This window comes from Lissotriton helveticus, chromosome 7 (assembly GCF_964261635.1).
Source record: "Lissotriton helveticus chromosome 7, aLisHel1.1, whole genome shotgun sequence".
Taxonomy (NCBI): Eukaryota; Metazoa; Chordata; class Amphibia; order Caudata; family Salamandridae; genus Lissotriton; species Lissotriton helveticus.
Window position 1 is genome coordinate 1,469,147,232 of NC_136068.1, and position 23,473 is coordinate 1,469,170,704.

General features: G+C 43.3%; 1 protein-coding gene across 2 annotated transcripts in view; it reads right to left on the bottom strand.

Moving 5' to 3' along the window:
• Positions 1 to 23,473, bottom strand: part of LOC144770376 (scavenger receptor cysteine-rich domain-containing group B protein-like) — a 417,105-nt gene that overhangs the window by 363,936 nt on the left and 29,696 nt on the right. For both annotated transcript variants that reach the window (XM_078654845.1, XM_078654846.1), the window contains exon 2: positions 9,298 to 9,330. In XM_078654845.1, the coding sequence (XP_078510971.1) occupies positions 9,298 to 9,330 (33 nt within the window). The remainder of the gene's footprint in view (positions 1 to 9,297; positions 9,331 to 23,473) is intronic.

The window sequence follows — 23,473 nt, forward strand, 5'->3', positions numbered from 1 at the left end:
ACTCAGTGAGTGTGTCACGTGAGTCTTTGGTAGTTCTTTTTGTAAAAGAGCTATTTGTTCCCAAAGCAGTTTCTGCTTTATTGGTGCATCTGTGTCATCTTTGTAACCGTTCTGAATCCATGTCTGCAAATCCTTGTTATATGCTTTGACGCAGTAATATGAATCTGACACTATAAGTGTCGGGAATTCGCGATCCGCATTATCTAGCGCCATTTTCAAAGCTATTATTTCGGTTTGTTGTTCTGAATTAGTTTCTACTGAGTGCGATTTTGTTAATAGAGGTCTCAGTTTACCTCCGCGCCACACTTCTTTTGTAATCTCACATGTGGGGTTGTATGCATGTTCTCCCCAAACGGAGGGTTGAGCATGTCCGTCTGTATAAATTACACAGGCGTAATGTCGTAGAGGCAGAATGTCGATTGGCAGAGGATACGTCTTTTCATACTTTAGATTTTTTTGTTCTTCTAGTTCTGGATCAAAGTAGTAGTATACTTTGTCCGTTGTGATTGAATTCACCCATTGTATCCATTCCGGATTCAATGTTGTTGTTGGTAAATTACACGGTGTTGTTAGTGCCTCAAAGGCTGATTCTGCTGTTCTGACTGTGATATGTCTACCGTCAGCTATGTCTTTTTCTCTAGCTATTGCGGTTTGAACTGCGCGAATGATTTTTTCTGTATTACTGAATTTCTGTTCAGCTTCTGTGTACAAGTGTGATTTGAATGCAATTGGTACCTTTTCTCCTTCATTAGAAGTCAGGTATGTGAATCCGCATCTCCCTGGGATGACTCGAATCACAAGATTGCGTGTGTTATCACGTGTTTCTAATTTTGTTTTAATTAGCATGTCTGTTTGTAAGGATCTCAAAATTTCTGTGTGTGTTTGAGTCCAATTGGATCTTTTAAAGTCTGGTTTAATTAGATCATAAAGGGGTTTGACCCTTTCTGCGTAATTTGCAATGTATGTTCTTCCGAAATTTAGGAAGCCTAGAATTGACTGTAGGTTTTTTAGTGTTTTAGGAGCTTGGATTACGGCACATTTCTCTAGGAAATTGTCTGCCAGGCTTTTACCTTCACTTGATAACTCATATCCTAAGAATAGGACTGTCAGATGGGCAATTCTGGACTTTTTAAAGTTGAATTTGTAACCCTCTGCTGCGAACCCAAGTATTATGGTGTTCACTCTTTTCAAGTGATTATCCAAGTCATCATCTGTTAAGTAAATGTCATCGACATAAGATAATGCTTCATTATCATATAGCTGTAGTAATTCTGTTACTCTCGCTGAGAATACCCCCGGGCTGTTCTTGTACCCCTGGGCTAACCGACAGAATTGTTTTTGAGTGCCATTTACTGAGAATGCAGTTAAATATCTGCTCTCTGGTGCTATGTTTTGACAAAAGAATCCATTGGAGATGTCCAAGGTTGTTTTGTATTTTTTGCGCACTATGTTATTCATTAGTGCAGCACTGTGTGAGTTTTGCACTGCAAAGGTTTTGCAACATGTGTTAAGATGTCGGTAATCCAAAACTAGACGATATGAATTGTCTGGTTTGGAGACCGGAAACAAAGGGTTGTTCATTTGTGAGGTGCAAGTTTCAATCACCCCCTGGTATTCTAGCTGATCTAGTATTTCATTTACTTGTTTTTTAGCTTCTTGCTTAATTGGGTACTGCCTTTGTGCAGTAGGTTGTGATTTTAACTGGATTTTGTGAGGAGGAGAATCCTCATCCCATCCTACATGATTTTTATATAAAGCAGGTGCTAAGGCCACTGCCCACTTTCTAGCAAGTGTGTATTTTTTATGAATCGGGATTTGATTCGAGAAGGCAGGCATAATTACTTCTTCGCCATGAGGGCACTCCCTGACAAACTCTGGTGGCCAGTCTTTTTCAGCTAGAAGGATATCATAGCCCTTGGAGAGGTTATCCCAAAATAGTCCCCTTATTTTCCGAGTCTTATCTCCCTCTATACGTAATGTTATCTCGTATATCTTGTGGGGCTTGCTAACTCTAGTGTCTGCAGTTTCCACTTGAAGGTGTTCATTCGTGTCCACTGTCTCCAGATGATTCATAAGGACTTTGCGAGCTATGCTCACTTCTGCTGCGCTGTCTAGCATTGTCTGAGCCCATTCTCCGTTTTTCAGTTGTGTCCTCAGTATTCTCGGCATTTTTAACTACCTTGATACTGGCTACCTTCTTTTTTGGAAATTGTAATTTCTTTTTTAGCTGAGCAGGTTCCTTGTCTTTGGACTTGGCGTGCTCTTCTCTTTGTTCTGATCGTCCTCTTCTTTCCGATTTCTGCGAGGAATTCTGAAAAGATTGAGAGGGACGTGTATCAATGTCTTGATATCTATCAGGTTTTTTTAATATTATCCCTATTTCTAAGGTTATATCTATTCCCAGAGGGGTCACTCTGCGGTGACCTCTGTCTTCGGTTTGGAGATTTCTCCCTTCGCCTAGGAGACCTTCCTCGGGACTGGAATTTCTTTTCTTTAGGATTGGATTGTTTGTTTCCACCCCAGTTCTTTTTTGGTGAATTATTATTAAAAAATATTTTTTCTGGACTTTCAGTCAGTTGCGGTTTTACTGGTATTCCACCTAAACTATCTCTACCTAGTTCCTCATAGGATTTTTCTATGATTCTGGCAATTTGAGCTGGTTGGTCTGCTATATCTGTCTCTTTTAACCTCTGGCGGATTGCTACGTTTGCTGCTTCACCTTTTATGTTGGCTAATAATATAGCCGAGACCTGCTTGAAGTCTTTCAGTAATTTCATACCAAGAGTTAAAGCTGGTTCTGGACCGTATTCATCTTGAATTTGTTTTAGCACATCTGGTATCACCGAAATGGATGGAACACCGTGCGTTTTTGTGTAGATGGAAGCAAAGACTGTACCCCAAGTGTCACAGTCCTCTATGTGTGGTGCGATTCCCATTGGGAGACATATAGTCAGAATCCTGTGTTTTTCTAGCGGGGTGGTGTCAGGAAACACCGCCTCTATTTGGGTGATTTTCTGTGCCAACCAGAATGGTATCTGTTCCCGTTTAGCCGGAACTTTACCTAGGCAGGATTGGATGTTCTGTGGTGTAATTTTATTTGTGTTCCCCTGGTGAGGGGTCAGCTGTGGAAGTTTAATCCCTGGCTGAATTGTTGAAGTCCGCATTACATACTGAACTAATTGTCTATGAATTTTTAGTAATTGTTTTAGCTGTATTAACAGCTCTCCTGTAGACATTCCTTCGATGTCTGGGTGTGGTGTGTATCCGGCCAAGACCGGCCACGTTGCTCCTGGTCTACCTAAAGGACCGAGCCTTGTAATGTGATTGTTATGTTTTAGGGCGCCATCAAATAAGAGCAAATGCTCTTGGAATTTGAGTGGTACTTCCACCTCCTCGAAAGGAGTGTACTCATTAGGAGGTTCCTCTATTTTGTAATAGTGGAAGTACTTTGTTACAGCATTTGCTGCTGGAAAATGTATCCATGAATAGTATACCTCTGTCTGCCGATATTCGTGTGCCTCAATTACGAATATGACTGTGCCACCTCTAGGTGTCAGTCCATTTTCTATAAGTTTTAGAGTTATAGATTTTCTTTTGATGACCGGAATGAGTATTATATCCGCGTCTGCTGCTTGCACGGTAGCATCAGCATCTGCGATTTCAGTTGCTAATCTAACTGCCTCTCTTTCTTCATCACTTTCTGACATTTTACTGTTAGAAAGGTTATTTTGTTTATTTGCAGATCAGGTTTCTCAATGGAATAAAGATTAGATGCACAATATTTTGGAACAGTGTATCCTTCAACGTTGACTAAACCAAGAACCTTACATAGGAGTTCCCTCCTGCGAGGTTTTGGAGGATATTACCTTTCACCCACTCCAGACGTCTTTGGAGTATTTGGGAAAAGGGGTCTGAGTGAGAAAGCACGACTGAGTTACTCTAAATGTCTTACGTTAGTTTTATCGCCCTTTCCAAACGCGTTGGGCGCCATGTAGTGTAGTTCCTATTTTCCCAATAGGCTCTGCGCATTGGAATAATACCTACAGCAGTAAAGGCCTAGACCAGACGTTAACTAGGTCTACTACTGTCGATACTAGACTTAAGTTTTGGGTTTGCCAGCGTAGCTCAGAGTTAGCTAGAAACTTTCTCGAATGTTCAAGGAGGAATTAACTTCCCTGATTAGACAAGAAGGGATTTAGTTTCTGACAACCATAGAACATGACAACTTTCCTCTCCCCTAATCAAGAGTCAATCTCGAGAGTCGTGTGAGCACAAGGCAATTATTTTACTCAGTCAGTACGTGCATTCTTAGTCTCATCAGATTGTAGAGAAAAGGAAGAGACGGGCGTGTTCAATAAAAGGTGTTATTTATTGATCAGTCTCTTTTCTCGTACAAGAGAAATGGATCGATATTATTGCAATACTTATAGTTAAGTAAAGTGCATACATTAAAAGCAATAGTATAAAATAATACTGTAAAAACATTGATATGGTTTCTGAGCCATATGATGTTTAAAATGATTAAAATATATTTACATACACATATACATTTGACTAAACGTACTCAACTGGTGTTTCTAAATACGCCTACCCCGTGTACCTGACCTAAGTCTAATGCGTGGGCGGGAATAGAAAGTTACAGTTTAAGTTAAGTTTGTTTTTGCCAAGTGAATAACTAAAGAATTCTCTGTGAGGGGTTATTCAGTTCTGTACCTGGAATTTAGGATGAATGAGGAATGGTATCTCTTTCTCTGCTCTCGATATTCCAGGCTGCCTGCGAGGGCTGCCCAGAAACGCCGGTGCTGGATTCTCGGCAGGAGAAAGCAGCGCGTCTCTCAGCGCGTCAGGAAGGCGGGGCTGCTGCCAGCGGGGTCTGCTCCTGCTCTCGGCTTCGGCAAGTGTGGCTGCTCCGTCTCGTCACCACGCGTGTGTTTGCATAGGGCAAGATCGGCAATATTTATACCTTAAAGGTGCCGAGATTGACGTAAGGATGGACATAGATACGTCAATAAAGATGTCATACGACTTGCTCGTTAGCACATTCTTTACTAAAGTTCTCTGTGAAATCAAAACAATGGCCGCACGGATTTTCCAGGTTGTCATAGGTTTGATTTGTTATGAGAACGTCGTATGCCTTATCAGGGGCTGGAGGAATGTCGCTTGTCTAATTAGATCTCAAGCGTTATGACCTAATCAGATAACACGTTCCTGTGCCGTAGTGTGACTGCGTCAGATAACGGTATCTGCATCATGGGGGCTTTTCTTGCCTCATGGGCTGACTGTTAGTTAACTTGATAGTTAGTTTAACCAGAATAGGGTCAGGAATAGGGGGATTGATTCAGAACCTATGGGAATACATGACAACACTTAGGGCATGTATATGTGCCACATGTCACACAAGCCTGTACTTGGGGTGCTAGAGGGTGTCAAAGTGACACCCCCTGCACCCTTGCAGGATTCGGTATTTACCGATTCGGTAAATACCGAATCGGTATTGCCCATTGATTCCTATGGGTTAAATCACTGCAAGACGCTGCTCAGTTATTGGCTCTGGGTTCCTCGGTTCTTGGTAAAACAGCTAGTCTTTTACATCTCCACAACCAGAAGGGTCCAGTGGATGTAACGGTATATTGCTTTCAAACATCTGTCCTACTTAGAAGAAGTTACAGGTGAAAATGTTGGCACAAATGACTGTTTTTTTCAACTCCTTTCCAAATTTTCTTTATTTTCTACTGTTAGTTTCTATTTAAAAAAACCTTGAAGGAGCTACACAATGACCACTTGCTGAATGCAGAATTGTATCAACCTATCAGAAATGTATAGCTTTCCGGGATCCATTATTGCCTCCATACCCATTTCTACCACTAACTGGAAGGAGGGTGAAAGCACGAAAAGTCGCAAAATTAGGCTATGTCCCAGTAAAATGCCAAAACTGTAAAAAAAATTGGTTTTCTGACAAAAATCTGCTTGTCTCTCAAAACTGGAAAGATGATGATTTCAGCACCACAAACCCTTTGATGGAAAAAACTGTCACTTTCTTCTGCAGCACTTTTTCCGAATTTTTCACCAAAAAAAATGAATTTTTCTTCGATGTGGCTAATTTCTGGGTCCCCTCCAGGGGAATCCAAAAGCCCTGGGTACTTTTAAAATCCCCATGAGGTTGGAAGAAAAGGGAGCAAATGTGGCGTGGATACCTTATGTGGACAAAAGGTTACAGGGGCCTAAGCACAAACTACCCCAAAAAGTCAAAAAATCTTAGCACCCGGGGGAGGCCTAGAAGCAAAAGGGTTAAGCTATTACAAGTCTCTGTGGAAATTTGATAAAACAATTTAGGGAAGGGGTAAGGGGCTGGGGTCCTTTATAATGGATGCAACATCAACATGACCTTTGTGATGTTACACAGCGCGTATGTACTTTATTCCTTTATAAGGCACTTGGTAATACTCTCACCCCTTCACCTAATCCGTTTTTAAATCCTATATCTGAGGGCCTCTCTGCATGCTTCAAATAGTGTAGAATATATGTGCTACATGTACTGTGAACAAAAAACACAATACAAAGATTGTAATTTGTTTTAAACACACATTTTACACAGTTTAATGTAAAGTCACACTCCAAAGTAGTCTTATGATTTAGAATCCGGGGTAACATGCAAATACATCCCCTTTGTCCTGCACTAAACTACAGCAGTGAAACAAAAAAATATATACCACAAACGCTAATAGCTAATGACTTGGTTTTCTGGAGATAGAGAAAGTTCTTAAGAAGGGAAGCTGAAAAGCTGGTCTAAGTTGTTAAAGTGAAACAAGGCTGACGGCTGAGTTCCTTTATAAGGTTGTGGAACTCTGAGGTGACTTGCAATATCCATGTCATGTATCTCAGGGGTTCTACATTCCATATAATACATGGTCACACCATCACCTTTCCCACAAATCACTTAAAACCTTGGTGCATAGCTCTTTTCATATGAAAGAGAGAACATGTCTGCAAGCATGAAAAGTAAAAATAGAATCTTTAATGTAAAATAAAAACTTCAAAAACCTTTTAGATAATTGGTGCAACTATACATTAGAAACAGTTAAATCCAAGTCAGTTTTTGTTTTAAAACACAGAGATGCAGTAGCTCAGAATGTGTGGAACATGCAGAAAGATTCTAACTTTCCATAATTATCTAGAGAGTGCAAAAAATAATCATATTTTTTCTGCTTGTCACTGTAAAATAGAGCAGAAGAAGGAAAGAAAAGCAATGTCTTATGTATGTTGCTTTAAACAGCTGCTCCATAACCTGACATGCCATTCACCTCAGCTGCTGGCTCTGGCAGCCTGCATTGTGACCTCAATAAATTATTACAGTTGAGTTATGAGTTCTAACATATTTTCTTTATGATTGGTAGCTGCTTTTCTCACAAGTCGCAGATAATAAAGAAATTAGAGATGTGCATTTATACAGCGATTGCAGAATCCCATGATTTAATATGAGATAAAGCACCCTTCATTACAATGATATTGCAAGTCACCCAGCATTTCTATGGCTATATAGAGGAAAGAGACTGAAGGCTGGGTTTGTCTAAAGTCATCAAATTCTGATGTTATTTGCAATACCATACGTACATACAGCAAAGGGTATTTTATTCTTAAAAATATGGTTTCACAATAATCCTTTAACCAAAAAAGTTGAATATCAGGACCTCATACTCATTCTTAAGAAAAAGTGGAGTTGCAGATATGCTGAATAAATGTTGAATCGGAATTTCGAAATTAAATAAACTGCTAGTAAACCAGAAATTCGTTCATGGAACAACTCCAGTAATCTAATGTGCTTAATATGATTCATGTGGTCCATGGACCACTAGACATGTGGGGGCGCGGCGGTGGCTGTCTTCCGACCACCCAATTATGACCAGGGTGGTCAGGCCACCCTGGAACCACAGTAACTGACAGGGATCCATGATCCCTGGCGGTGGCGCGGGGTCTTGATGCCGTAATATATTTGGTGAGGCCGGTGCAGCCCTGCCAAGTATATTATGAGTTTCTTACCTGCCTTAATGTGCATGGTGGTGTGACAATAATGAAAAGTGTAGTGTGTGCCTCTGCGCCATGTGGATGCACACAGGGAGGCACGAGTTGTGCTCACCGTGTGCATGCACCACAATACCTGCACGGCATGGACTGCAGCAGTCCATGCCGTGCATGTACTGATTATGACGTTCCCATTGCGATGCCTATCTCATAGGCACCGCTGTGGGAACGCCAAAGAACCGCCCGCTAGACAGGAGAAAACTCCTAATCTGGAAGGCAGTTCAAACATGGTTTTGGCGGTGCGGGAGCGTGGCAGTCCCGCTCCCGCATCGCCAAACTCATAATAAGGCCCTAAGTCTCTTCAAAGAAAGCTGAAGTTGTTCAGAATGGGTGCTAACAGGCAGAGAGAGTCTGGCTTTCCTGCAGTATACTATAGCTATGTAAAACAAAATTACATTTTGATAACATCTCGTTTCTGAACCATAATTTCGATGGCTAAAATGTAGTTTCGGTTTTCACTACATAAACAGCAATTCTAATCTTCTTTGTGATCTGCCCTTCACACTAGCTCTGGCAACCGGCATTGTGAAGAAGTCACAATTCAGCTGTGATATGTTATTATAATTGAGTAGCTAAATATTTTTCGTATTACAGGTAGTGAGCAATGTTACAAGTAGACTGTAATAATGACATTAAAGGTACGTTTTTATTTTAAGATGTTGCAGATAATAAAGTGTTGTGATGACTGCCTCTCCCAAATACCCGCTTGATGTAAGATCTGGAAAAACGAGACAGCAGGCGATATCCATCTACGTACCTAGGATCTGGAACAGCATTACATTATTCATAAGGATCGCCTAAGGCTGATCCCATTTAGGAAAAAGTTGAAGAATTACCTCATTAAATAATGTTATATCACAAGACATTAACCATCCACATTACAGCTTCCTTTCCTCTTCCTTGTTGAACTTATGCTTGTCTTTGACCACGTACAACTCTACACTGCCTAATGGCTAGCTTCATGCATTAGAAATAGAACATACATACATATGAACTGAATTTCTGTTCGATGTGGACATTAAATATTTATAGGAGTTTGGAAGATGCAGTGTACTGAAAAACATGAATGTCAATATTCCTGTCCAATGCTACTATTCCTGCAGGTGCAGTGCATGTGCTATCGCTCAGATAAGCCAGAACAAAATTAAACATAAAATAAAAATATCCTTTAAATTCCTGTACATTGATGCATACCCTTGGAAACAAAAGGACACATACCTGCTACTGCCAGTGATAATATGAGGAAAGAAGCTAAAAGAAAAGAAAATATGGTTAGAAATTATATTTGTTTTATCCTACTGATTTTTTCCAATACTTTTATTGCTGTGGAAAGAGAGAAAACTAAAGCCCAGACACAGGATCTATGCCATCGATTGTTGTGCAGGATTATTTCAAACCTTGTTTTTTCAGTAATCTGCAGTCAGCAGAGCTCTCAGGGTGATATCCATGCAGTTTATCCCAATCGGTTAACCAGCTTTTTTATCATTGCATTTTAGGGCATAAAGGTATTCTTCTGTATATTATGTATTCGGATAAACAGGTCTATCAATGCTAGAAATCAAATTAAAACCATGTTCTGTATGAGCCGCACACGCACGGAACTCTGAATCAGTGCTGGCCTCAGAGGTGACAGACACACAGGCCACCCAGGGAACTCACCGCAGGCTTGAAACTGTAAAGATGTCCAGGGTGGAGCAGCCATGTTATACTTTATTGACATGTTCGGAACAATGACAACCAGCCTGGCAACATGTACGAAAGAGAACTAAAGCCATAAACTAAGTCATCACATACACAGTTCACATATCACTTCTGCATTTTGCTTAACATATGGAAAAGACTGCATCTGTTTGGGAGACAGGGTCCCCACCCAGTGGTAGGTTCGACCCTCATCCATAATACAGTCTCATAGTTTCAGTGGCTTGATTTATAATAGCGATATCATGCAAGGGATCCTCATGTAAATCTATGCTTTGCACATTCACAGAAATTAAAGTACTTTTGCATAATTAAAACTGGATGAGACAGAAGAATTTCAGCAGCACTGTGGGGAACCTACACATGTCACAGTTTTCCAGACACACTCCTGTAGTCCTTTGTGAATGCACTTTATACATTAACCAAAATAGAACAGAACAGAATCCTTGACTGTGGCAATAACTTAGCATTGGCACTGACTAACCTTCCTAGAAAGCAAAGGTGGACACTTCAGCCAGTGGTGGTCTGACATTTACACCCACCCCTAGCTCCCAATGGAGCAGACAATGCTTATGGAAAAGCAGAGCAAGAAAAAGAGAAAGAGTCACCCTCAGTGGTCCAGTAAACTGCGAGCATGACACAAGGGAGGAATGGGATGCAAAAACAAGAGGCACGTGGCTTAAAGCCTCAATATGTATCTGGGGAAATGGAATGATTAAAGAATTTTACACACAAATGTAATTTTTATTTTGTGTATGAATACATGAAACTTTGGCCTTGGCAAAGGTAGGTAACATTTCCAGACTTTGCCGTGGCGACGTTTTAGCTTTATTTTCTTTGCAGCCGTATTTTCCAGAAGGGTAGGATATTGCACTGCATGCATTTCCCTCCCAACTTTTCCCCCACACCCACTCAATTCTAGGTGTTGCCATTAGATCCAACAGGGAAATGCTGCAGAACCACCCATTCCCTCAAGAAGTGCAACCTCTCAAGGGCGAGGAGTGCTGCTGGCCGTCTTCACTCAGAGTACCAGCCGTTGATCTCTGAAAGTGGCGTAACAAAACACCTTGTGTGACAAATTGGTTTGTTGGTTGACTGGGTGTTAACCCTGGTTAAGCAACAGCCACCATCCCTGTCAGGGTGAACCACAAAAGTCACTAAATTAGCCTGTGCTTAATTCTCTGGTAGTTTGGCGCAAAAGCTGTCAGGCTTAAGTTAGAAAAAATTTGAAAGTATTTAGGCAGCACTCAAACAGCAATAAAGGGAAAACACAAGATAAGAAAAACCCCACCCCAATTTAGATAACTGGAGTACATTTTAATAAAGTTTGGACTCCAAAATGACAAAAATCCAATCAGTTCAACCGTAGTTATACATTTTAAAAATATAAGGTAAAAACTAGCCCCTAAAAGATCAAAGAACCAACCGCGGACATCTAGTCGCACAAGACTGAGTCAAAGTCGAAAAATATGGCTGACGATGGAGCATGAGTCAGATGTAAAAAGTGAATTGGGTCCGGTTGGCGCTTGTCTATGGCTTTAGAGGAGAAATTTTGACAAAGTTGCCTCTGAGAAAGTAGAAGTTCAGTGGGGCAATGATGCAGGCAGTGGCGTAACAAAACAAAACTTGAGGGGGCCCCCCTGCAAAACACATGGAAGGGGCCCCCCCGGCGCCCCGACCCGGCCCGGCCCACCACCAACCACTTTGCACTACCACCCAACAATCTGGCATATTTTGATTTGAAACCTCCAACATTTAAATGAAATGCCTCTATATTGCCTTTCTCAATGTTCTAATGATAAAGTGGGAAACCTTCTTAACACATAAGCTATGCCATTTGTAACAATACTGTCAAAAGCAGATTATTTAACTGAAGCACCAATCAGAACAATGCCAAGAAGCGATCCATTGTCTCAAGAACTACCTATAGCTGAAGAATAAAAATAAAGGGTCTGAATTAGAATTGACATTAATGGACAATAACTTGAAACTTTGAAAGACAAACCCAAAACTGCAATTCCATAAAAACTTCGACTGACAATATACATAGGAAGTACACAAGATATAACTTAGTATCTTGCGAAAGACAAGAGAAATAGACTGGCGAATTATTTGCATGCCACACACTAGCAAGCCGGCTGCAATTGCCAATAAGCGCTTGAAATAATGTGCGCACATACCTGCGGCATTGAGGTCAAGTTGTTTAAGATTGCTTATGTATGACATTTTAATTGCGATTGCAATCGCAGAGCCCACCGAGGCAACAAAGGCATGTATTAGGCACAAGTGGTCTCGAAAGTGTAAGAAAGTGCACATAACATTCCCAACTTTCAAGATTGTATGCAGCTTTAAACATATCCCGCCCTACACGTTCTGTTTTTTTCAGAGCGCGGAACAGCAGAAATCATTGAGAAAGGCCTTTTCCAGAAAAGTAAGGGAAGATGTAGAGCTACCTCTTGTAAGCCTATCACTTCGGTGAATCAGATTAAACATCAGAACATCATCATAGGTTTTGTTTTTTGATTGCTGTGTCTATTGTTTTCACACTTTTTGGGTGTAAATAAGAAATCTCTTTGTTTTCTCTTTGGCTATGTAGTCATTATATATATGCACATTAGCTGGTCAATAATCCAAAGAGACAACCAAAGAATAAGAACGACTGACATGGTAACAAATAGTTCCTATATGACAACACAAAAGTACATCTTAGATACACCTACAACACATTTTCTCACAAACACCACAACATTAAGAGTCCTACTGCTTGCTATGTGGCACATTCCAGCATTTAAATTTCATATTGCCAACATCCCTGCCAATGGCAAACTTATCCTCTCCTCTCTGAAATGTAACATCGATGACCTCTGAGACATGTTTAGTGGCCAATTTATAATTATTCAGGATAATAAACCATGTCCACATAAGAACTCACGAAAAAGCCAGAGCAGAGAGGGTCATACCAATAACAGGTACATGCCACGTGGAATAGCATATTGCATATTTCTAAATGGATATCATGTCCCTATTACGAGTGCTAATGAGTGGTCATTCTGCATTTGTTGTTGTAAAAATTATCACCTGCAACGATTACACGTTTTACTTGGAAAAGAAAATTATATGTGTAAGCAAAATGCATTAAGATGAGTGCAGAAAATGTCATGCACTAATGGACCTGGTTATTGTGGGACTGATTTGTTACCGTCAATCTCGTAATGAGGGCCAATGACTCGTTGAGTATAGGCAAGGGAGAGTGCAATTGTATAGAATCATCTGTTCCATCCCGAGCCCCACATTGCATTACGTCTCCAGCAGGAACATCCTCAAAAATTGTACAAGCGCCCGCAAAAAGAGATGTGTATGTTAATAAAACCTTTCAGACTCGACCTACCTTTCAGTTTCTGGGACACAAACTACTTTTTTAACAACACTACTTCATAAGCGCATACTCTTTAGATTCCGAAAGAAGTGAAAGAATAGGAATTATGTTGTCCATGCTGCGACCTACAACATTAGATCTTAATAAAGTAACAAGAGGATTCCCAGTGGGAACCCGTTCTCCCTCATTCTGCTGCTGGCAGAGTTCTGATGTCAAAAGATACGTGTAGGGCACACTTGTGAAGAAACTGCTGCTCAGAAATTAACACATTCGAATATATTACTGTGGGCAACGAGAAATGCCAACACAACTAAAACAAGCAGTTGCGCACGCCCCTCTCCTTTTAACCCACTTATCCCCTCATCCTGCTAGTTTTTGCTGGTGTTTATTTGTGTTGGTCGGGTCGGTTAAAAAGAATACTAAATCCAGGGAAGCATAGCTGCCTAAATTCAAATTGCTATGCGGGACATTTTCATAATTTCAGTGTAATTATGAGTGACATTGCAATGACTTCAAGTAACACTTTCTCTCGAGCAAAATCAAGCAATGAGGGAAACATAAATACCAGAAATTTCACCCATTTGAAGAACAAGAAACTCTTGAAACTGGTGCAAAGCAACTGATCTTTGCAGCATGCGTTTCGCTCAGTGCTGCTCTTTGGGATATGATTAATTTTAACTGACCTCTTCATTAATGTGGTCCCAGAGTGGCAGCTGTTCCCAGAGCTGCAGAAGGGCTCCCTTAGGCTGCTGACGACGTGATACAGTGGAAGGGCAAAGTTTCAGTTTTATCGCGCAGGACAATTTGTAAGAGGTATAATGTACATGGGGCCTCTGGGCTCCCTGGGTGTGAACAACGTGACAGAAGGGTGGCCAGCAGCATCACTGACAGTCATTATGTTGTTGGGGGGGGGGAGGTGGGGACAGGAGATTGAGAGTCATGCGTTAACCTGCTTGTCTGTGGTTCAGGCCTTAACGAAAACAAAATAACCTAGAATCCTGCACCGGGGCTGCAAGGAATCCACATAGCTGTCAAGGTTTCCAATTGCTATGTGCGGCATTTTTATAATTTCGGCACAATTATGAGTGACATTCAATGGTGGTCCACTATTCAGCCTCTGAGCCAGGTTCACCAAAAGCAGGGTGACAGGATGGGATTCAGCTACCTCAATAGCACTCAAGTGTTGTGGACAGTGGTTGGGGAACCAAGCAGTCACACCAACCTTGCAGTACCTGGACTGAGGGCACGTTTGCGGATCACCTTTGAGGGATTGGTGTCTGTAACTGTAGGGTCAACGCTCTGGCAGAAAGGGCTGCACTACGACGCGTTCCCAGGACACTAAAAATCTGTTTGTATTACCGGATGTTCTCCAAAGAGAGCGCGCAACATACCTACTTTTAAGCACTTTTAAAAGGTATTACAGAGGTGATCCATTAATAATACTCAAGGTAAACATATACAGAAATGGCACGTTTAAAATCAATAAATAACATTTTGTCCAGTTCTGTTTAGCATCCTATCTATGCCTTTGCAGACTTTTTTTTTTAAGAACAATTAATGAGCAGTAATGTCTCTCTTCGAAAGGTATCAGTTCTAAGGTGACTCACCTCAGAGCTACATTTCTACAGTGCCTGGGAGTGCGTCTCAAAGCTGAGAGCCTAGCCGGCTAGCTTTGTGTCTTGCTGCTTCAGGCAGGCAGGAGAGTAAACGGCTACAGCTGCAATGGAAAGATGTCCGAGCCATAGTCTGTTTTCTTCTGGAGTTCCTCACCCAGGGTCTCAGCAGCTTTTTTACTGCTTACAGTGCCTTCTGCATGCTGTTTCACGGGAGCCCGCTCAAGCCCCAGCAATGCCCTTCTTGGGGGCAAAGGGCAGCAAGGCTGGTAAAATTAAAAATATGAATTTTAGCAGCTCTGCAAGTCGCGCTCTGACAGCAATGTAAAGGCTGGTCAGCAGCACACGCACACTCCGGCCCCCCACTTTCCCTGTGCCTGTGTCCAGCACCGTGATAAGAAAAAGAGTGTTCAGAGTTGTAGTTGGCAGTTTGGTTCCTGTAGCGAAGTACGTTATTTAAGTAATTCTTTCAAGTGCAGATGTACTGGGCACAACGTTTAACATTTGCTGGTTAAAGACGACATGCACTGAAGTTCTTAACAAAGTACCGTAATAGAAAGGAAATTGTAGCAGACTGGAAGACGCCTCATTGGACGTGCTGCCGTAAACTGCTTTTGGGAGCAAGCGCAAGTGTCTGTCAAGATTTTCACCCAGAGAGCCTGGAAAAAAAAGCTGAAACACACCATTGCCAGTGCCACGAAAGGATTATGACATGTTATTAAAAAACAATAACTCTGTGCACCAGACTCACTTTTTTTGTTGAACGGAGCTCCTCCTACCACATCGTAGTGCCAAGCAGGGTGTACATGCCTGAGCGGACACGAGTATACCTGGGTGCAGGCAGCTCAAACTAGCTGGTGAAAAGAACGACGATGATGTGCGTAACTTTTTAATTCTTAAATAATCCCTGATGGGTGTGTGGTGCCGGCTGGCTCACTGATGGGGCCCCTGGAGCGCAGGGGCCCCCCCGCAATGCGTGGGCTGTGGGGGCCTGTGTTAACCCCCTGGATGCAGGTGGCGCTCAAGTAGGAAACACCATAGTCGGGGAGCCCCTGGATGAAGTTGTGGTGAAGAGAAGATTTCTTCTTTCAGAGTTAGTCTCTTTTTTAGAAGCCGAAAATCTCCAGCAGGACAAGGCTGGAGGCTATAGCCAAAGAGAGTTCCCCAAGCCAGAAACCCATTGGGCAAAGAACTGCTGAACAGGATTTGCTGCTGCAAAAAAGGACGTAGCAGGAGCTGCTGGGAAGTCAGGCTGACCAGTGATGCACCTTGGGCAGCTGGACAAACAGGTTAGTCCTGGTCTTCCTTCGGTTCTCAGAGCAGATTCTATCCAAATATGATCGAAGTCCCTAGTTTTGACTTTTGGTTATCAGGGCACTTTTAGCACCACAACCAAAGGTGGAGGACCGGAGGAGTCCAGGTGAGTCCGAGATGGAGTGAGCCATCTAGCCGTCGGAGTCAGTCTTGTAGTCCTGGGCTTAAGCTGTGGCATAGGGCCAAGATGGAGTGAGCCTTTTCTGTCCCTGAGGCTCCCATCAGGAAGCCAACCAACTAGCCCTCAGAGAAACTCTGGTAGTCCTGGGCTCCAGTAGTACAATAGGGCTCAAGCAGCAGGGCAGGCCTCTGAGTGTTTAATGCAGGCTCCAGGCAGCACAACGGTTCTTCCAGGTGCAGCAATGCAGTCTTGTGGAAAACACAGCAGGCCACAAAAGCAGGCAGGCCTCTGAGAGTCCTTCCGTAGACCCAGAAAGTGAACTGAAGGGTCAGAGGGTCCTATTTGTATTCCTGATGCCTTCTTTGAAGTAGAAGTTTCTAGAGAATTTCCTTTGAAATGCTTAAAGTTTCCTGCTTCCCCTGCCCCGACTCCAAGCTGGCTGCATTAACAATGCAGGGGTGACAAGTACTTCGTATGAAGGCAGAGCACAGCCTGTTCATTTGTGTGTGGGGCTGTGCCCAGCTTCGTCCCCATCATGCCAGTGATGGCCCATCCAGGCACATCGAATCTCTTTATTGTGTGGCTGCCTGCGAGGAATTAGTAATAAAGTCTAACTGCCAATTACACCCAGTCATGTGACCCAGAAACAGGGTGCGGGCACCAAATAGGTTGGGCAGGAAAATGCCCACTTTCTAAAATAGCATTTTCAAAATTGGAGCTTAACATCTTACTTACATTACAACTCAAAATCACAAAATGTTTACCTGTTCCCAATCAAAAGTTAGCACTTATTAAGTGTAATAAGGAGACACAATTGTTATGTGCCCCGGTTAGGCCCCGGTAGCCCCGGTTAGGCCCATGTAACGAAGCTGCTAATTTCTTACATTGTCCTATTTTTCACATTAACATTCATGACATGACCATTTGCACATATTTACATGCACCACAAGTATGGATTAGTTTCTCTGAAACAACTTTGTTTACACATCTAGCTTCACTCAACGTTATCACGATGCCTCGAACATCATGTACAAGGCCCTTCTATGCACTATGCACAAATGTAGTTCTATCTTATTCCACGGGGTGACAGGGCTATCTACATATCCATAACATCACTAATCTATACGCACAAGGTAAGGCTGCTTTCTCTTATAAATAAAGAGCATCCCAAAAGTTTAGAAGAGTAGGGACTTCAGTTGACACCGAGGGTCCCTGCATGCTGAGACGTCACCACGCAGCGGTCTGACATCTCCGTGAGGGGGTGTCCAGTTGGTGACCAAGATGGGCGACTACATTCTCGGCCGTGGGTAATGGGATTAGATCGTCCCTAGGGGGATTCTTGGCTTCACACCTACACACACTCCAGGTACACTCAGAGTAGGGTTTGCATAGTAGGAGTACACCTGATTACTGCCTAGTTTATAGTCCTGCATATATACACTGTTTTAGGCAACATGGTAGAACTTGCTTGGAAAGGGGGTTATATTGCCAAGTCGAACTGAAAGTTTAAATCTGCATTCAGGCTGCAATATCATGTTTTAAGGGGCTACTTAAGTGGGTGACACAATAGGTGCAGCAGGCCCACTAGTAGAATTATTACAGTACCTGGGTATATGGTATACCACTCTTAAAGGGACTTGAAAGTATATTAAATATGCCAATCAAGTGTAAGCCAATTTCGCCATGTTTAAGGGACACAGCACAAGCACTTTAGCACTGTTTAGGAGTGGTAATGTGTGCAGGGACCTAAGGTATACAAAAGAAAATTCAGCAAAAATAAGGTGAGGTGAAGGCAAACTGTTTGGGGGTGACCCTGCAGAGAGGGCCAAGTCCAACACTGATGCCGAACTCTAGCATGCAAATCAAACACAACTGATTTGCTGATTTTATGTTGCTTGTGGTTTGAGGGGGCATTTTCCTTCTGGAAAATGGGCCAAATAGTAATTTCTACAGCACCATATTTATATAAACTTGCTATAAGTCATAAGCTCTGCAAGGTAATATATCAAATCTTCCTGAAAATTCAGAGGAGTACTGAACAAATCCTGCCCCCCTCCAAAAGTGCTGCAGTTTCAACCTAATTTGGCTAAATTTGTGGCAAAATGGTGCAATTTTCTTGGGGTGGGCGGTAACCTCCACTCTGCCAGCTTATTCCACAGAGTTGTGCCCACTCCACACTTCGACTGGAGCGCGTAGTTCTGGATAAACTCTGCGAACCGCTGCATGGGGGAATTTTCCCTGCACACAGTTCGCCAATGTTATGTTGGCGACCACGAGCGAGGAAAATTGAGGGCTAGGAGGACTCCAGCACGATTTCTCAATGGGGGTAGTCATGGCAGGAAACTTCCGTTCGTATTGAGAAAACTGCAGCTCGAGTAGAAAATCTACTCGAGCGGCAGTAAGAATCAGTGCCCTATGGCACAGAGTATTGTACCATTTGCGCTGACTTTACAGCGTGGAACAGGCTCCCAGAGCTAAAACTCTGTCATTTTTATGTAACTCTGCAGAATTCCATGGAGTAAAAGTCAGCAAGCCCTGCCCACTCCTATAACTTTCAGCACAATTTCCTTACAAAATATCTTTTAAGCCTCAAATGTTGAAGCCAGTTGAACTAGAGACAGTTCTGCTGGGCTTAGCGGATGAATGGTGAGAGTGGAAGGCAGCATGAGTCACTAATGTGTACAGATACTAAGGTGACAACAGTAGAGGAGGAGCAGGCACCTCAATTAGGGATTATGCCCAGTATACTGGTGAGGAGCCAGCAGCTGGCACACAGAGGAAGTGCAGAGGAGGACAGAGCACCCCCTCAATTCAAAAGAACTCAGGTAGGAAGGATCAGGTAGCTTGCAGGGGAATGGAATAGGGCCCACTAGGGGCAGAGACAGAGCATTGAACGAGGCTGGATAGTTGAGATGGATAGAGAGGGGGGTCCACAGGACTGGGCAGGTGCACGAGGCAGTGGCCTGGGGCACAGCAACTACATTCAGGGCATGGGACAGCCAAAGGGCAGCATGCCTGAGAAGAGAATGAGCAAATGGATGGGTTATCTTCCAAAGTGGCAAGATAAACAGAGAAGGATGAGGACTTGCTCATTGCAATGACAGCAGTTGAAGGAAGGTGACATTTGGGATGGTATTGTCAGGGAGAAAGAGGACAAGACGTTTGATAGAGACACTAGAGGGCATAGATGGACAGGCATAATAGTATGGAGCAGTGGTACTTTTAGTAAAGAAGGGCAGCAGAGAAGAATGTGCTGATGGGAAAAGGCCAAGATAGGCTTAGAATCTATACATCCAGAAGACTTGTAACAAAGTGAAAATACAAGGTAGTGGTGGGAAGTATTGGTTGCATTGGTTCAAAAGGGGAAGGCTGTAGCAAAACCTGATTTGAGGAAGTACGTGTAAGAGCAGAATTTGATAACAGTTGTACAATTTAATGATTTTAGAAAATCCTGTGGGGGTCATAGGACAAATTCTTAGAAGAGAAACCAGAAGAATATGCAGTTGAATGGAATGAACAACAGTGTAATGCAGGTACCAGAGGTGACTGGCCGAGATGAAGAAAAAGGCGATCAGGGGGTGATACACAAATGGAAAGTAGGATGTGGCATGGTAACGCTAGTATTGGAGAGCAAGTGATGGAGATAGAGAGAGGCAAGGCGAGAGATGTTTGCTGGAAGTAAGGGTCGAAGGTGGAGAAATGAGGACTGGTCAAGTGGCCTAGAGACCCCTCCAACACAGATACAATGGCATTCAATATATGGCACTGGTTAAATACCTGAATGTCATTAAGGCACCTCACATAAGATTCAAAGGTCTGGATTGGCTGTGATATGACTAAGAGCTTCAAGCCTGGAGAGCGCTGAGCCCTTCAAAGTCTTGGGGGAGTTTGACAATGAATTGTGGCGTCAACTTATGACCCCAACAAGACCATTACTGGCAATTCATATAGCGAGCAGCTTGCCTTTGCCAATCAGCCATTTCAAGGCTGTCCTTAATTAATCGCAATTAAGGAATAATTTCCCATTCATTTCTATGGGCCAGGAGGCCCATAGGAATGAATGGGAAGTTATTCTCAATTTGTGATTCGCAATTTGATAATCGCAAATTGAGAATAATTTCAAGGGTGCAGGGGTGTCCAAAGGACACCCTGTTGCAGCCCTGAATATGCATGAGTGCACATGTGGCGCACATACATGCCCTAAGGGCATGTATGTGTGTCACATGGCACTTTGAAAAGTGCAAAAATGTGCATTTTTCAAGGAATTCGCAACTTACCACCAACTAGAAGTTGGTGGTAATTTGCGATTCCTTAAGGGCATTTTGCAAAGTTTTTTTTGCTACATACATTGCATTTAAGGAATCGCAACATTTGCGATTCCTTAAATGCAATTGCAAAATAAGGAATCGCAAATTTTGCGATTCCTTATTTTGCACCAGTTTTGCTTCATACATTCCATTTAGAAAATTTGCATTCGCAAAGGCCGAAATTCTTTGCGATTGCGAATTTGCATGATACATATGGCCCTTAATCTCCCTGTGCCTAACAAAAATGAATGTGTGACCTCATGTAACGTAACTAGTGCTATGTAAAGTGCTCTGATACCTGATTCGGGTCAAGTTTGCGCTATATAATATCCTACAAAAAAACAAAAACAATTGTTCCGTTGTTGAACAAATAATGGGAAAGAAGAGCAACAGAGAATTTGGGTGTAAGATTTTGCAGAAGGATTTAGAATTCTATACACTGAACCCTGCCAGAGGTGTTGCACAGATAATTGAAATTCAGTGAAAGGAATATCTGACGTAGTGCACAGAAACATAGATGGACTGGAGAATGTGGTGGTTGGGATTCCATGGGCTGGCGCTGGAAGCAGACCAATGAGGCACAACAGTACTAGAGGAGACAGGATGCTATCAAGATGAGGGTTTTACAGCTAGCAGAAGGCTCATTAATCTATTGACAAGAAGGTTTTATCATCAGCTCTTGGTGAAATTCATCAGAAGTGAAAAAACAGAAACCTCAGCACGTTTGATATAACGGCTGGGTACTGGCAGATCGCCTTAACTGATGGGGCAAAAGAGAGGTCAGCATTCTCCACACCAGATGGGTACTACCAATTCCAGGTTATGTCCTTTGGGATGAAGAATGCCCCTGCCACCTTTCAGAGGTTGGCCAACCAGGTGTTGGCTGGACTGGAAGATTTCAGTGCCGCCTACCTGGATGACATTGCAGTGCTCAGCGTCAGTTGGGAAGAACATCTGCGCAACCTCTGGGAAGTGTTGATGGTGCTGCAGAGAGCAGGCCTCACAATCAAGGTGAGTAAGTGCCAGATCGGGCAGGGTTCTGTGGTGTTGTTGGGACACCAGTTTGGGAGCAGCCAGGTGGCGCCCCTACAGCCCATGATTGAGACCATCCTGTCTTGGGAACCCCCCAAGACCCAGACAGAGGTGAGAGCCTTTTTAGGAATCACTGGGAAGCAGACCAATGAGGCACAACAGTACTAGAGGAGACAGGATGCTATCAAGATGAGGGTTTTACAGCTAGCAGAAGGCTCATTAATCTATTGACAAGAAGGTTTTATCATCAGCTCTTGGTGAAATTCATCAGAAGTGAAAAAACAGAAACCTCAGCACGTTTGATATAACGGCTGGGTACTGGCAGATCGCCTTAACTGATGGGGCAAAAGAGAGGTCAGCATTCTCCACACCAGATGGGTACTACCAATTCCAGGTTATGTCCTTTGGGATGAAGAATGCCCCTGCCACCTTTCAGAGGTTGGCCAACCAGGTGTTGGCTGGACTGGAAGATTTCAGTGCCGCCTACCTGGATGACATTGCAGTGCTCAGCGTCAGTTGGGAAGAACATCTGCGCAACCTCTGGGAAGTGTTGATGGTGCTGCAGAGAGCAGGCCTCACAATCAAGGTGAGTAAGTGCCAGATCGGGCAGGGTTCTGTGGTGTTGTTGGGACACCAGTTTGGGAGCAGCCAGGTGGCGCCCCTACAGCCCATGATTGAGACCATCCTGTCTTGGGAACCCCCCAAGACCCAGACAGAGGTGAGAGCCTTTTTAGGAATCACTGGGTACTTCAGTATAGCAGCATTGTGGCACCCTTGACAGAACTGACTTCCAGGCAGCAGCCCAAGAAAGTTAACTGGACTGACACCTGTCAGAAAGCTTTTGATGCCCTGGAGACTGCCATGTGCACGGTGCCCATGCTTCTGGCGCCCAACTTCTTTAAAGAGTTCATTGTACAGACAGACGCTTCAGAGCATGGTGTGGGAGCTGTTCTTTCACAGATAAATGAGGAAGGCCTAGACCAAACTGTAGCCTTCATCAGTAGGAGGTTACTTCCACGGGAACAGAGGTGGAGTGCAATTGAGCGTGAGGCATTTGCTGTGGTCTGAGCACTGAAGAAGTTGAGACCATTCTTGTTTGGGATTCACTTCCGGGTTCAGACAGACCACAGGCCCCTCAGATGGTTGATGCAGATAAGGGGTGAGAATCCAAAGCTGTTGAGGTGGTCCATTTCCCTACAGGGGGTGGACTTCACAGTGGAACACGCCCTGGTACAGAACACGCCAATGCTGATGGTCTGTCCAGATTTTTCCGCCTTAATGAAGAGAACTCCCAAGGGGTGGGTAGTTCTCCCCACATTTCACCTGGAGGGGACACGTGTTAGATCTGGAACCATTGGTGTGGGTCTCCCTTCCATTTTTTTGCTATTACCTCCTGTGTTTTTGCTATGTTTTTGCTGGTCCAGATGCTTTTGGCACTTTGCCACTGCTGTTCAGTGCCAAAGTGCAGGTGCTCCCTATTGTAAATTGTTGCAATGGATTAGTGATTCCATGGGCCTTATTTATGAAGGTCTTGCGCCACCGGTGCGTCACTTTTAAAATGGGAAAAAATTGACGCACCAGTGGCGCAAGGCCTTCATAAATGAGGCCCCATGATTGGCTTATTTGATTTACTTGTCAGACCCTAGTATAGTGCACCATGTGTGCCCAGCGCCTGTAAATCAAATGCTGCTGGTGGACTTGTAGCACTGGTTGTGCCACCGACAGAAGCAGCTTGTAAAACGTGGCTCAGGCCTGCCATTGCAGAGCCTGTGTGCAGCTTGGGGCTGCCATGTCGACTTGGCAAGTGCACCCACTTGCCAGTCTCTAAACCTTTTCTGCATGTTAGTCACCCCTAAATTAGGCCCAAGGTACCCCCATAGGCAGGGTGCATTGTATGTAAAAGGTAGAACATGCCCTAATGTGTGTGGCATGT